Source organism: Chiloscyllium plagiosum, unplaced genomic scaffold (genome assembly GCF_037043375.1).
Source record: "Chiloscyllium plagiosum isolate Xiang-an unplaced genomic scaffold, Cpla_swu_hap1 HiC_scaffold_1, whole genome shotgun sequence".
Classification (NCBI taxonomy): Eukaryota; Metazoa; Chordata; class Chondrichthyes; order Orectolobiformes; family Hemiscylliidae; genus Chiloscyllium; species Chiloscyllium plagiosum.
The window spans coordinates 133980340-133996248 of NW_028270139.1; the positions used below are offsets into that span (position 1 = coordinate 133980340).

At 41.8% G+C, this 15909-nt stretch overlaps 1 protein-coding gene across 7 annotated transcripts in view; it reads right to left on the reverse strand.

Moving 5' to 3' along the window:
• Positions 1–15909, reverse strand: part of katnal2 (katanin p60 subunit A-like 2) — a 206408-nt gene that overhangs the window by 39945 nt on the left and 150554 nt on the right. For all 7 annotated transcript variants that reach the window (XM_087990910.1, XM_087990907.1, XM_087990905.1 and 4 more), the window contains 2 exons: positions 14684–14726; positions 13428–13530 (listed from right to left, as the gene is read on the reverse strand). In XM_087990910.1, the coding sequence (XP_087847036.1) occupies positions 13428–13530; positions 14684–14726 (146 nt within the window). The remainder of the gene's footprint in view (positions 1–13427; positions 13531–14683; positions 14727–15909) is intronic.

The window sequence follows — 15909 nt, forward strand, 5'->3', positions numbered from 1 at the left end:
AAAATACAATAGACTAGATTGAGTGAAGTGCAGTTAAAGTGCTACTTCACCTAGCAGGTCTGTTAGGGGCCTTAGATACTGAGGAGTTAGGAAGTAAATGGGCATGTGTTACACCTTCTGCAATTGCAGGACAAGATGCCATGATGTTGTGAAGACATGTTGGGATATTCCTCTGAGCTTTTTAATGTCCTGCCATTCATTGAGTATTCCCTTATCTTGATACTTCTTCCAAAGTGTATCACCTCACACTTTTCAGAGTGAAATTTCATCTACAACTGAGCTGCGCTGACCAACATGTCCAAATCCTCCTGTGAACTAAGACCTTCTCCCACTGGAAACTATCTGGTCAATCTTTGTGTAATCTGCAAACTTACTTATCATCTCCTCCACATTCTCTTCTCAAAGAATAATAAGGAACGCAGCACTGATTCTTGTAAATCTCACAGGTTACCAGCCTGCAGTCACACAACAACCTTCTTCCACCACTCCACCATCTCCTATCCTAAGCCAGTTTTGGATCCAACTACCCAAACTACCCTGGATCACATGTGCTTTTACCTTCATCAGTCTTCCACGTAAGGACCTCAGGAAAGGCTTCGCTGAAATCTATACAAACTACATCAACTACACTACCTTCATCTACACACCTGATCTTCTCCTCAAAATATTCTATCAAACTTGTTAGTCATGACCTCCCTCTGACAGAGTCATGCTGACTAGCCTTGATCAAACCTTGACTTTCCAAGTGGAGATTAATTCTCTCCTTCAGAATTAGCTCCAATAGTTTTCATACTAGTTGTAAGAGAGACTTAATAGCCGGTCATTTCCCCATTTTTTTCTCCACCACCATTCTTGAAAAGTGGAAACATATTAGCTGTCCTCTCCTGAGGCCAGAAAGGAATTGAAAATTGGGTCAGAGTCCTTGTAATTTCCTTCCCTGTCTCCAAGAGCAGTTGAAGATACAAATCAAAACCAAAAGAACGGTGGATGCTGTAAATTGGAAACAAAAACAGAAGTTGCTGGAAAAGCTCAGCAGGTCTGGCAACATCTGTAAAGAGAAATCAGAGTTAACGTTTCGGTCCAGAGATCCTTCCTTAGAACTGATGTTAGCCAGGAAAATTTTGGTTTAGATGCACAAAATAGGATTGTTATTTTTACACACTTCAGTGAACTGTTTGCATATTTGCACCTCTATTCCCCACTCACTGTCTGGGGGTTTATAATTCACACCCTGCAGTATTACTACTCTCTTTTTATTCCTAAGCTCTACCCACAAAACCTCATTTAAAGACCCTCATTACGGTGGCTCAGTGGTTAGCACTGCTGCCTCACAGCTCCAGGGATCTGGGTTCGATTCCAGCCTTAGCCAACTGTCTGTAGGGAGTTTGCACATTCTCCCCATGTCTGCATGGGTTTCCTCCAGGTACTCCGGTTTCCTCCCGCAATCCAAAGATGTGCAGTTTAGATGAATTGACCATGCTAAATTGCCCATAGTGTTCAGGGATGTGTAGGTTAGGTGCATTAGTCTGGGGTAAATGTAGGGGAATAGGTCTGGGTGGGTTACTCTTCGGAGGGTCAGTGTGGACTTGTTGGGCCAAAGGGTCTGTTTCCACACTGTAGGGATTCTAAGGACCCTTCCAAAATATTGTTCCTCCTTACTGCAGAAACTGACTCTTTAATTAATAAAAGTAATATTGCATCTCCTATCCTACCCGAGGATCCTACATCCTGGAATGTTGAGTTATCAGTCCTATTCCTCCTTCAAACATGTTTCTGTGATGGCAACAACATCGCAATGCCACATCTCAATCCATTCCCCTTAACACATCTGTCTTATCTATAATATTCCTAGCATTAATATACAGGCCATCCAGCCTCGCCCAACTCCCTTGAAATTCAACATTACTGAACTCCTTCAGCCTTAGTTGCTTTATAAAGGTATGCTTTGTCCTTATTGACCTAATGCCCTGCCTCAAACACGTTTAAGTTCCTCCCAACCACACAGGCAAACCCATCCACAAGGATGTTAGTCCCATTCTGGTAAAGGTACAGACCATCCCTCTGTACGGGGCCTACCTTCCCCAGAAATGATCCAGACATCTAAAACCATCCCTCATGCTCTAACTCCTGAACCACACATTCATTGCCTCTTTTCTGCTATTTCTGTACTTGCTAACATGAGGCACGAGGGATAATCCAGAGGTTACAATCTTTTGAGGTCCTGCTTTTTAATCTACTGCTTAGCTCAATTAATTCGTGATGCAAGACCTCATCCCTCATTCTGTCTTTACCAATGTGTACTTCAACCCCTGACTTAGACTGCAGCAAATGTCATGCTGTTGAATATCATGTGACCTAACCCTCAGGAATAGGATCAACCAAACTTGACAACCTTAGCTTGGGATATAGGGGTTCAAAATTTTGTTAATGAAAAAGGTGCTACAATTCAGCAGTCACATCATGGCCCAAATTACAATAACACTTGGTGATTTGGCTACAGGAGAAAGAAAACTCAGAATCGTAGTTTCATTGTATCCACAGTATGGAAACAGGCCATTCGGCCCATAAAGTCCATATATCCCTGAATACTATGGGCAATTTAGCATGGACAATCCACCTAACTCGCACATCTTTGGACTGCGGGAAAAAACAGGAGCATCGATGGAAACCATGCAGATACAGGGATAATGTGCGAACACCATACAGGCAGTCACCAGAGGTTAATATTGAACCCAGGTCCCTGGCACTATGAGGCAGCAGTACTAGCCACTAACCACCTTGCCACCCTAAACTGGATAAACCATATTGCATTGAAGAAAGAGTTGTAATTTTTTTTAAAATCTCAAATGGTTTACTACAAAGTAGCGTTACAATCCAGTTAATATATTGCAACATTGAACCAAATGCAAATCCTATCCTGACACCCAGTGGCTTTACCACATAACTACATCCAGGCAGACGGGTTGAAGCTAGTTTTAAACTTTTGAATAAAATGATTGCAAGATGAATATTATCTGAACAATACCTGGAGAAAAAGGTTCTAACAAATTTCATTATAAGCCTCATTGAATCATGTAGTACAGTAAAGGCCCTTTGACCATCAAGTCTGTATTATGGGGTGTAGGTTTGCTTGCTGAGCTGTAGGTTTGATATCCAGACGTTTCATTACCTGGCTAGGTAACATCATCAGTGGTGACCTCCAAGTGAAGCGAAGCTGTTGTCTCCTGCTTTCTATTTATATGTTTGTCCTGGATGGGGTTCCTGGGGTTTGTGGTGATGGCATTTCCTGTTCGTTTTCTGAGGGGTTGTTAGATGGTATCTAGATCTATGTGTTTGTTTATGGCATTGTGGTTGGAGTGCCAGGCCTCTAGGAATTCTCTGGCATGTCTTTGCTTAGCCTGTCCCAGGATAGATGTGTTGTCCCAGTCGAAATGGTGTTTTTTTTCATCCGTGTATAGGGCTACGAGGGAGAAAAAGTTGTGTCTTTTTGTGGCTAGCTGGTGTTCGTGTATCCTGGTGGCTAACTTTCTTCCTGTTTGTCCTACGTAGTGTTTGTGGCAGTCCTTGCATGGAATTTTGTAGACGACGTTGGTTTTGTCCATGGGTTGTACTGGGTCTTTTAAGTTTGTTCGTTTTTGTTTGAGAGTGTTGGTGGGTTTGTATGCTACTAGGATTCCGAGGGGTCTTAGTAGTCTGGCTGTCATTTCTGAGACTTCTTTGATGTATGGTAAGGTGGTTAGGGTTTCTGGCTGTGTTTGGTCTGCTTGTCGTGGTTTGTTCCTGAGAAATCTGCGGACTGTATTTTTTGAGTATCCGTTCTTCTTGAATACATTGTATAGGTGATTCTCCTCTGTTTTCCGAAGTTCGTCTGTGCTGCAGTGTGTGGTGGCCCAGTGTAGTGGGCGGCACGGTGGCACAGTGGTTAGCACTGCTGCCTCACAGCACCAGAGACCCAGGTTCAATTCCCGCCTCAGGCGACTGACTGTGTGGAGTTTGCACATTCTCCCCGTGTCTGCGTGGGGTTTCCTCCGGGTGCTCCGGTTTCCTCCCACAGTCACAAAGATGTGCAGGTCAGGTGAATTGGCCATGCTAAATTGCCTGTAGTGTTAGGTTAGGGGTAAATGTAGGGGTAAGGGTGGGTTGCGCTTCGGCGGGGCGGTGTGGACTTGTTGGGCCGAAGGGCCTGTTTCCACACTGTAATGTAATCTAATGTAATCTAATCTAATAATCTAATGTAATCATTGGAGTAGTGTTCTGATACAGCTTCGTTTGTGTGTGTTGGGATGGTTGCTGGTGTAGTTAAGTATTTGGTCAGTGTTTGTCGATTTTCTGAATACGCAGGTTTGTAGTTCTCCGTTGTCCTTTCTTTCAACTGTGACGTCCAGGAATGCGAGTTTGTTGTCAGTTTCTTCCTCCTTGGTGAACTTTATGCCTGTGAGGGTGTTGTTGATGATGTTAAATGTCTCTTATCTTGTTTCGTTTTGTGATGACAAAGGTGTCATCTACGTAGCGGACCCAGATTTTTGGTTTGATGGTTGGTAGGGCTGTTTGTTCTAGTCTTTGCATTACCGTTTCTGCTATGAATCCTGATAGCGGAGATCCCATGGGTCTGCTGTTGGTTTGTTTGTACCCGAAAATACAACAGGGAAATTGCATGCCAAAAACCGTTATTCAAACAAGCAACAAATCAACAATGGACAGACGCGGTAGAATGAGCCATAAACACTAAACAACGACAAACACAGATAACGAAAAATCGGGACCTGAAGAAAAAAACTTGACAAACTCACAAACAAAGACAAAACTGATAACACAGGGGCATGGAGAAAGAACTTATCAGACCAAACCCTATCAGACACAGAAAAAGCAGTACTAGTAAAAGGACTAAATTTCAATTACCAAGACGCTGACAAGAAGGATTTCCTAGCGGCATTAGAAACCACATTGAAGGACAACAAACTCACGGAAGAAACACAACAAACGATCAGACAGACAGTTGCACCTACTCTGAGCCGAAAGAGGGAAGGAAACAAACTGAACACACAAGAAAAGAAAGCCCAAGAAAACCTCAAAAAAGACAAAAACATCGTTATATTACCTGCAGACAAAGGTCGGCTCACAGTCATCCTGGACAGAAGGGACTACATAGAGAAAGCCAATGCACTACTCGCAGACACCAACACCCACCAACAGGTGACGCTAGACCTGACCCCACAACTAGGAAACAAAATTACATATCACTTAAGAAAATTACACAGTTCCAGACAATTAAATAAGATGGAATTCCAGAAAATGCAACCAGACGGGACCAACACCCCACGATTCTACGGACTACCAAAAATCCATAAACCAGGAGCCCCGCTCAAACCTATAGTCTCACTATCCGGAACACCAACTTACAGACTGGCCAAAAACTGAAATACCTAGTAGAAGAGTCACAGCACTCCATCCACTCCACTCAGGAATTCCTAAAAATCATCAAAAACACCAAAATAGAGGAAGATGAAATAATGATCTCATCCGACATAACAGCACTGTTCACCTCCATCAACGTCGACCTGGCAAAGGAAACACTTACCACACCTTTAGATGAGACCATTACACCCCCCCCAATCACCATCAATCACATTACCAACGAAAACATCATGAATCTAGTGGACCTGTGCCTCACCACCCACTTCACCTTCAACAACATAATCTACAAACAAACTAACAGCACACCCATGGGACTTCCGCTATCAGGATTCATATCAGAAGCGGTAATGCAAAGACTCGAACAAACAGCCCTACCAACCATCAAACCAAAAATCTGGGTCCGCTACGTAGATGACACCTTTGTCATCACAAAATGAGACAAGATAGAAGAGACATTTAACATCATCAACCACACCCTCACAGGCATAAAGTTCACCAAGGAGGAAGAAACCGTCAACAAACTCGCAATCCTGGACATCACAGTCGAAAAAAAGGACAACGGAGAACTACAAACCTGCGTATACAGAAAATCGACAAACACTGACCAAATACTTAACTACACCAGCAACCATCCCAACACACACAAACGAAGCTGTACCAGAACACTATTCCAACGAGCCACCACACACTGCAGCACAAACGAACTTCGGAAAACAGAGGAGAACAACCTATACAACATATTCAAGAAGAACGGATACTCAAAAAATACAGTCCGCAGATTTCTCAGGAACAAACCATGACAAGCAGACTAAATACAGCCAGAAACCCTAACCACCTTACCATACATCAAAGAAGTCTAAGAAATGACAGCCAGACTACTAAGACCCCTCGGAATCCTAGTAGCACACAAACCCACCAACACTCTCAAACAAAAACTAACAAACTTAAAAAACCCAGTACAACCCATGGACAAAACCAACGTCATCTACAAAATTCCATGCAAAGACTGCCACAAACACTACGTAGGACAAACAGGAAGAAAGTTAGCCACCAGGATACACGAACACCAGCTAGCCACAAAAAGACACAACCTTTTCTCCCTCGTAGCCCTAAACACGGATGAAAAAACCCCACCATTTCGACTGGGACAACACATCTATCCTGAGACAGGCTAAGCAAAGACATGCCAGAGAATTCCTAGAGGCCTGGCACTCCAACCACAGTGCCATAGATCTAGATACCATCTATCAACCCGGCAGAAAATGAACAGGAAATGACATCAACGCAAACCCCAAGAACCCCATCCAGGACAAACATATAAATAGAAAGCAGGAGACAACAGCTTCGCTTCACTTGGGGGTCACCACTGATGATGCTACCTAGCCAGGTAATGAAACGTCTGGATATCAAACCTACAGCTCAGCGAGCAAACGTACACCCGAAACCTCAACCTGAGCTACAAATCTTCACAAATGTTGCAGTCTGTATTATCAAAAATGTACTACTACCTACACCAGTTCCACTTTCTCGAAATAGGCTATATCAACATTCTGTATCAGGAGAATTGAGTTTGCATATCAAGTGATTTACTGCAATCAAAATGGAAGTTTTATTCAACTATCCTGTATGGATGACTTCTAGATTTGATGTTCCCCACAAAAACTAACACAGATCTTTCTTGGTGTATTTAATCAAAACTTTTCACAAGTTTATCTACTAGGTCAAAGGTGAAGCAAATCAGACCATTCCTCCTTTCCTGATTGTTGCTAAATCATAGTTCACACAGCATTCCCGAAAATCTTTTTTGCACTCTATCCAATGCTTCTCTATCCTTTGTTGTAATACAGCAACCATAACTGTACCTAATACGTAATGTGCAGTTTAATCAACATTTAATACAAGCTTTGCATAAATTCTCTACTTTACAATTTTCTCCCTCTGGAATTAAACATTAGTTTAATGGTCTGCTCTACATTATTTCTTTAATACTGCATGGCATTATTTGAACTTTTAAAGGTTTAGCTAATGCACTCCCAGATCTCAATTCTCTGATCCTATTACTATACTTTAATGTTATATCCGACCTCTTGATTCTTACCAAATGTTAATGTTTTTTTCTATTAATTTGCCAACCAGTTGAGCAGTCTGAAAGTCTATATCTTGTAATTTGTTGTGGGTATCTTCAGTGTTAACAATCGCTCCCAATATGGTGTTGTCCACAAATTTTGAAATGGAGCTTCTGATTCCAAAGACCAAATCTTAAAATATAGGTTGTGAGCTGTGATCTGAGTACATTCCCCACCTTTGTCATTCTGAATAGGTAATCTTTACCCCCCACTCCCTGGTTTACTTTGTAGACTGTTAGCAAGCCGCACATGCTTTGATCTTATTCATCAGTCTGTTATGTGTGAGATTTTAAACATATATTTGACAAGTAATATATTTATTGCTTTAGAATCATAAATCCCTGTAGATCAGAAGCAGGTCTTTTGGTCTATCAGTCCACACCCCGCTTTGAACAGCATCCCACCTAAATCCACCCCGTACCCTATCTTTGTAACACTGCATTTCCCATGGCTATTCCACCTAACTTGTACATCTTTGGACTGTGAGAGGGACCTGGAGCACCCACAGCAAATCCACGCATACACTGGGAGAAGGTGCCAATTCCACACAGTCACCCAAGGCTAGAATTGAACCTGGGTCCCTAACACTGAGACAGCAATGCTAACCACTGAGCCATCATATGTCTAGTCATAAGTCTTCACACAATTTAATTAAGCTGATGAAACAAGAATGGCCCCTTTCAATGCCAAAATCTCAATAGTTCTAAGAATTTCCCCATTTAATTCTAATGTTAAGCTGGCTTCTCTACAGATTTCCCTTCTTAAGCATAAGTACAATATGATCTGTCAGTCCTGCAGAACTGTACCATTTTACTAAAGTATTACTAAATATATGTAAGTTTTTTCTGCTAGCTCATCACCAGATCATTTTAAAATGTCTGGAAGCAATCTTTCCAGAGTAAGAGCTTTATCATCTGTTTGCTTGTTATTTCTTGGCTTTTAATTTTAAATGCAATTATATGACTTTGAATCTCATCCTCTGATAGTGTCCAACCAAACCACTTCCCTGGTCTGTATATATGAAAGCAAAATAAATATTTAATATTTGTCATTTTACTATTTATTTTATCCTCATCTTTGCAGCTTTAGTTCCATTTTGATTAGATTAGATTACTTACAGTGTGGAAGCAGGCCCTTCGGCCCAACAAGTCCACACCGACCCGCCGAAGCGTAACCCACCCAGACCCATTCCCCTACATTTTACCCCTTCATCTAACACTACGAGCAATTTAGCATGGCCAATTCACCTGACCTGCACATTTTTGGACTGTGGGAGGAAACCGGAGCACCCGGAGGAAACCCACGCAGACACGGGGAGAATGTGCAAACTCCACACAGAGAGTCGCCTGAGGCGGGAATTGAACCCAGGTCTCTGGCGCTGTGAGGCAGCAGTGCTAACCACTGTGCCACCGTGCCGCCAAGACTTGCATTCACTTTATTTATGTGCTGTAGAATATGTTGCTATGTTTAAAGTTTCTTATTAATTTAATTTCATAATTCCTCTATGTCCTCTGAATGGTGTTTTGAGTTCCCACATCATTAGAGATGAATGCTCTTTAAATTTTGGTACACTGGCAACCAGCATTACATGGGTAGATTCACTGTCAACAACTGAATCCTTATTAGTATCAGTACCTCAGTTGGAAAGTAGGGAAGGACGTACACATGAGGTCTTCAGCAAAAGCTTGTTCATTGAGAGTGTGCCTCACTCTTGGTTTTATTAGTATTACCAGCAAATCACATGACAGAGTCATCGAGCTGTACAGCATGGAAAAAGACACTTCGGTCTAACTTGTCCATGCCTACTATATAACCTAAATAAATCTGCCAGCATTTGACCCATAACCCTCTAAATACTTACTCTTCGTACACCCATCCAGATGCCTTTTAAATGTCACAATTGTACCAGCCTCCACCACTTTCACTGGCAGCTTGTTCCATACATGCAACACCCTCTATGTGAAAACACTGCCCCTTAGATCCACTTTAAATCTTACCCTCTCACCTTAAACCTCTAGTTTTGGACTCCCCTATGCAGGGGAAAAGACCTTGACTATTCACTCTATTCATGCCCCTCATGAGTTTATAAACAAGGTCAGACACTCAAGGGAAAATAGCCCCAGCTATTCAGCTTCTCCCTACAGCTCAAACCCCTAATCTTGGCAACATTCTTGGAAATCATTGAACTCTTCCAAGTTTCACAACACCTTTCAAAAGCAGGGAGACCAGAACAGAACTCAGTTTTCCAAAAGCAGCCAAATGAATGTCCTGTACAGCTGCAACATGGCCTCCCATCTCCTGTACTCAATGCACTATCCAATAATGGCAAGCATACCAAATGCCTTCTTCACTATCCTATCTACCTGCGACTGCACTTCCAAGGAACTTTGAACCTGCATTCTAAGGGTCTCTTTGATTGGACACACTCCCCAGGATCTTAGCATTAAGTGTATAAGTTCTGCCCTGATTCACCTTACCATCATGCAACAATTCTCATTTACTAAATTTACTTCATCTGCCACTCCTCAACCCATTAGCCTATCCTATCAAGGTCCCATTGTATGATGAGGTAACCTTCTTGGCTGTCCACTATACCACTAATTTTGGTGTCACCTGCAAACTTACTAAGCATACCTTCTATGTTCACATCCAAATCATTTAATATAAATGACAAAAAGCAGCACACCCAGCACCAATCCTTATGCACACCACAGGTCACAGGCCTCCACCACCACCCTTTGTCTCCTAGCTTCAAGCTAGTTCTGTATCCAAATAGCTAGTTCACCCTGTATTCTGTATGATCTAAGCTTCCTAACCAGTCTACCATGCAGGATCTTGCCAAATGCCTCATTGTAGTCCATATAGATCACATCCACCGTTCTGTATTCATTAGTCCTCTTTAGACTTCTTCAAAAACTCAATAAACTTAGTGAGATATGATTTCTCATACACAAAGCCATGTTGACTATCCCTCTCCAGTCCTTTGCTTTCCAAATACACATAAATCCTGTCCCTCAGAATCCCCTCCAACAACATGCCTACCACTGATGTCATGCTCACCAGTTATAGTTCCCTGGCTTTTACTTACAACCTTTCTTTAAAATGTGCACGATGTTAGCCAACCTCCAGTCTTCTGGCACCTCACTGAACAATGAACAAATCTCTCAACAAGGGGTCCAGCAATCACTTTGCTAGTTTCCCACAGAGTTCTAGGGTATACCTGATCAGGTCTCAGGGATTTATCCACCTTTACGCTGTTTAAGACATCCAGCATGTCCTCCTCTGTAATATGGGCACTTTTCAAGATATCGCTATTTATTTCTCCAAGTTCTCGTGGCTCCTTATCCTTCTTCACAGTAAACACTGATGCAAAATACTCTGTTCTGAACAGAGAACCCGAAACATTAACTCTGATTTCTCTCCACAGATACTGCCAGATCTGCTGAGCTTTTTCAGCAATTCTATTTTGTTTCTGATGCAAAATACTCATTTCGTATCTCACCCATCTCCTGTGGCTCCACACATAGGTAGCCTTACGAACTTTAAGAGGCCCTATTCTCTTCCTACGTTTTCTTTTGTCCTTAATATATTTGGATTCTCCTTAACACTATTTGCCAAAGCTATCTCATGTCACCTTTTTGCCCTCCTGATTTCCTTTTTAAGTATACTCATACTGACCTTATACTCTTCTAGAGATTCACTCAATCCCTGCTGTCTATACCTGGCATTTGCTTTCTTCTTTTTCTTGACCAGAACACAATTTCTCTAGTCATCCAGCATTCCCCTTCACTCTTATAGGAACATACTCTCTCTGGACTCTGATCTTCTTTTTGAAGGCTTCCCAATTTCCAGCCATTCCTTTGCCTGTTTATATCCACCACTAAGATATATAACTGTCTTCTGTGAAAAAGGTGTCAACCTGGTGAAGCTACCAAACGGGGCTACTTGCATGTCAAACAGCATACACAGCAAGTGATAGACAGAGCTAAGAGGTCTCACAACAAAGATTAGATCTATGCTCTGCAAATCTGTCAAACCAAGTTGTGAATGGTGGTGGCCAATTAAACAACTCAATGGAGGAGGAGGCTCCACAAATATCCCCAGCCTCAAATGATGGCAGAACCCAGAACATCAGTGCAAAAGATAAGGTTGAAGCATTCACAGCAATCTTCAGCCAGAAACACCGAGTGGATGATTCATCTTGGTCTCTTCCAGTGTCCCCACCAATTCAGATGCCAGACTTCAGCCAATTCGATTCACTCCATGTGATATTATGAAACGGTCGGTGACGCTGGATACTCCACAAGGTCAGAAGTGGGGATGTTCACTGATTCCTGCACAATGTTCAGCACTATTTGCAACTCCTCAGATATCAAAACAGTGCATATTCAAATGAAACAAGATCTGGGCAATATCCAAGCTTGAACTGACAAGTGGCAAATAACAGTCATGCCACAATTGCCAAATGGACAGACTTTGGGGAGTCAGGAGGTGAGTTACTCGCAGTATTCCTAGCCTCTGACGACCTCACACAACTGGGTGTGACAAATGTCTCGATTAGAGTGATGTTGGAAAAGCACAGCAGGTCAGGCAGCATCCGAGGAGCAGGAAAATCGACATTTCGGGCAAAAGTCCTTCATCAGAAATAGAGGGCTTTTCCTCGAAACATCGATTTTCCTGCTCCTCGGATGCTGCCTGACCTGCTGTGCTTTTCTAGCACCACTGTAATCTCAACTCTGGTTTCCAGCATCTGCAGTCCTTGTTTTTACCTGGGTATGACAAATGCCAGGCAATGACCATCATCAATAACAGACAATCTAAACACCACCCCTTGACATTCAATGGTATTACCATCATCGAATCCCCCATGATCAACATCCTGGGGAGGGGGGGCTTACCATTGAACAGAAACTCAACTGGACTCACCACATAAACACAATGTGTACAAGAGGAAGTCAGAGGCTCGGAATATTTTGAGTAACTCGCCTCCTGACTCACCAAAGCCTGTCCATCTTTTCCAAACCATAAATCAGGAGCGTGATGCATTATTCACCACTTGCCTGGATGGGTGAAACTCCAAGAACACTCAAGGAGCTCGACACCATTCAGGTTTGGCACCACATCCACAAGCATCCATTCCCTCCACCACCGGCAGTCAGAAGCAGCAATAGTGTGTCCTATTTACAAGATGCACAGCAGAAATTCACCCAAGATCCTCAGACAGCACCTTCCAAACCCATGACTACTTTCATCAAGAAGGACAAGGGCAGCAGATACATGGGAACAACCTTAAGTTTCCCTCTAAGCCACTCATCATCCTGACTTGGAAATAATTGCAATTCCTTCCCTGTCACTGGGTCAAAATCTTGGAATTCCCTCCCAAATCATATTGTGTGGCAACCCACAGCAGGTGAACTGCAGTGGTTCAAGAAGGCAACTCACCACCACATTCTCAAGGGCAACTAGTGATAAGCAATAAGCACTGTCCAGCCAGCAATGCCCACATTCACAAACAAGCACACAGTCATATGCAACTTAAGACCAAGTACAAATTAGCTACATGCTGTTAATACTTTTAACAATTCAGGAACACATGAAAACCTCATAGGAAACATAACTCTGGAAATCTCTTCTCAGAAACAGTCATTCAATTTGATTCACCAAATTCATCTTGTGATGTTAGTTAACCCTTTCAGGAACTAACTGGTTTGTACAACAAATCCAACTACAAATCCTAAAGAGAAAGATGCGCAACACTCAAATATAGTGTACCACTAAGGACGTTCATTCTCTGGTGTTGCACAGACCTCTATTTAAAAGAGATAAATCCGAATTAGAAATATTAGAGGTCACATTTCAATTTATATAACACTCGCCAGAACTGACCTGATTTTGATTTTTCTGCTCAGTTTTTTTCATTCCAGTTTTGGAACATGGACGCTGTACTGTGGAGATTTTAGGAAGCGCTTTAGAAGCACAGCTTAGAGTCCTAAATTGAAGAATGCAGCAGAAACTTCATTTAGAATAAATTTGCATTACAGACTATTTCAAGACTATTCTCTAATTTAAATACCTACACTAAAAATGTTACATCTGTATGCACCTCTTGTCTACATAAAGTACTTCCTGTTGTGACACTTCTGCTATACTCTTTTATTAAGGTTTTTCATTATAATTTCCAAATCTAGATTTATATAAATTATATGTATATACATTTTCATGACAATTGTGCTGCCATAATCACTGACTTTCTGATTCCACAGCCGTAGCTAAGTAGCAGAGAGGAGGGTATCAGAAGGATTTCATGTGGTAAGAAAAATCCCAGCAAAAGATGCTGCAATTTACCTAATGGTGCCAGAGGAGCACAAAATACAACATTTTACACTTGTCCTCCTATTGATTGCCAATATGCTTCAGCCTGGCAGGGAAGCTACGGTGGGAATGTTAAAATGCTACTTTGACCCTAGTTAAAATGAATCAACATTAGAAGCTAGAAATTAGCACTTATGAGATTCCTGCCCAAGCCCAGCAGCCATTTCTCTGCCTTCCAAAATCAGACCATCATCTGAGTAACAAGTATTGAACAACCTATGGTGCCTTGAAAGTAAATGCAGCATCTTGTTAATGTCTGTATTATAACAAGTTACAAAAAAGTCATGTTTAAAAAGTAAATACCTTTAAGAAAGTATTTTACTAGCTATTTCACCTTGTGTGCATGTTCTAATTCTTATTACATTTAGTGGAATTTACTTTTAAAAAATAAATATTTTTGTTTTTGCTTTTTATTTTCTGTATTGCTGCTTATGAAAGCAAATCCAGACACAATCTTCCATTAAAGAATGCTTCAATTAACTGAACATTGAGAGGTGAATATCTTGCCACAGAGAGAGGTTGCTGGGGTCAGTGATTCATGATTTAATAACTCATTGCTAACTTTACTTCAGAGTGACCATCATCCATTGAGTGGCATGTTCAGCACAGAGATAGTGAATAAAAAGTTTCTCTATATCTTATTCCATCCTAGGAAATTAAGGTGATATTTAAAATTAGAAAATAAGTTAATAAGTTAAGAAAATTGACTTTTACATGGTGTTGGATATAACATTTCTTTTTGATGTTATATTTGGATTATTTATTTTTACCTCTTTAATTTACCTCCACTCCGTGATTGCAATTTTGAATTTTCTAAAAGCAAAATAAAGAAAGTTAAGTTAAAACAATCAGCAATCTTTTCATTTAAGCACATTGGAATGATTAAACAAATAAAATTTGTGTTGCAGACGTTTCGTCCCCTGTCTAGGTGACATCCTCAGTGCTTGGGAGCCTCCTGTGAAGCGCTTCTGTGATGTTTCCTCCGGCATTTATAGTGATTTGTACCTGCCGCTTCCGGTTGTCAGTTCCAGCTGTCCGCTGCAGTGGCTGGTATGTTGGGTCCAGGTCGATGTGCTTATTGATTGAATCAGTGGATGAGTGCCATGATGTTGAGTGCCATGAGTGCCTGGCTGTTCTCTCCAGGGAATTCCTAGAGGCATGGCACTCATCCACAGATTCAATCAATAAGCACATCGACCTGGACCCAATATACCAGCCACTGCAGCGGACAGCTGGAACTGACAAACGGAAGCGGCAGATACAAATCACTATAAATGCCGGAGGAAACATCACAGAAGCGCTTCACAGGAGGCTCCCAAGCACTGAGGATGTCACCTAGACAGGGGACGAAACGTCTGCAATACAAATACCTAGCTCCGTGAACAGAGCCACAACAACGAGCACCCGAGTTACAAATCTTCTCCCAAACTTTGAAAACAAATAAAAGGTGGAAAGTATTATAAAACTGGGCCAATTGTGGAGAAAAACTTCAAATTTTCCACAACCCCTTTAGGCAATTATTCAGATCAGATTAACCCAGAATGGATTACAGAATACCCACTTTCTGTGCAAACTAATCTCCTAATTGCCATCTCACCCAAAAGAGATCCAACATTTTCTTGAAGGATTCTGCAAATAAGCATTCATCATACAAAATGTTCCTATTGCCCAAATAGAATCATAGAGATGTATAGCCTGGAAGCAGACTCTTCGGTCCAATTCGTCCATACCAACTAGATAACCTAGTCCCACCTGCCAGCACTTGGCCCATATCCCTCCAAACCCTTCCTATTCATACACCCATCCAGATGCCTTTTAAATGTTGCAATTGTACCAGCCTCCACCACTTCCTCCGGCAGCTCACTCCATACACGCACCACCCTCCACATGAAAATGTTGCCCTATAGGTCCCTTTTAAATCTCTCCCCTCTCACCCTCAACCTGTGCCCTCTAGTTCTGGACTCCCCCACTCCAGCGAAAAGACTTTGTCTATTTA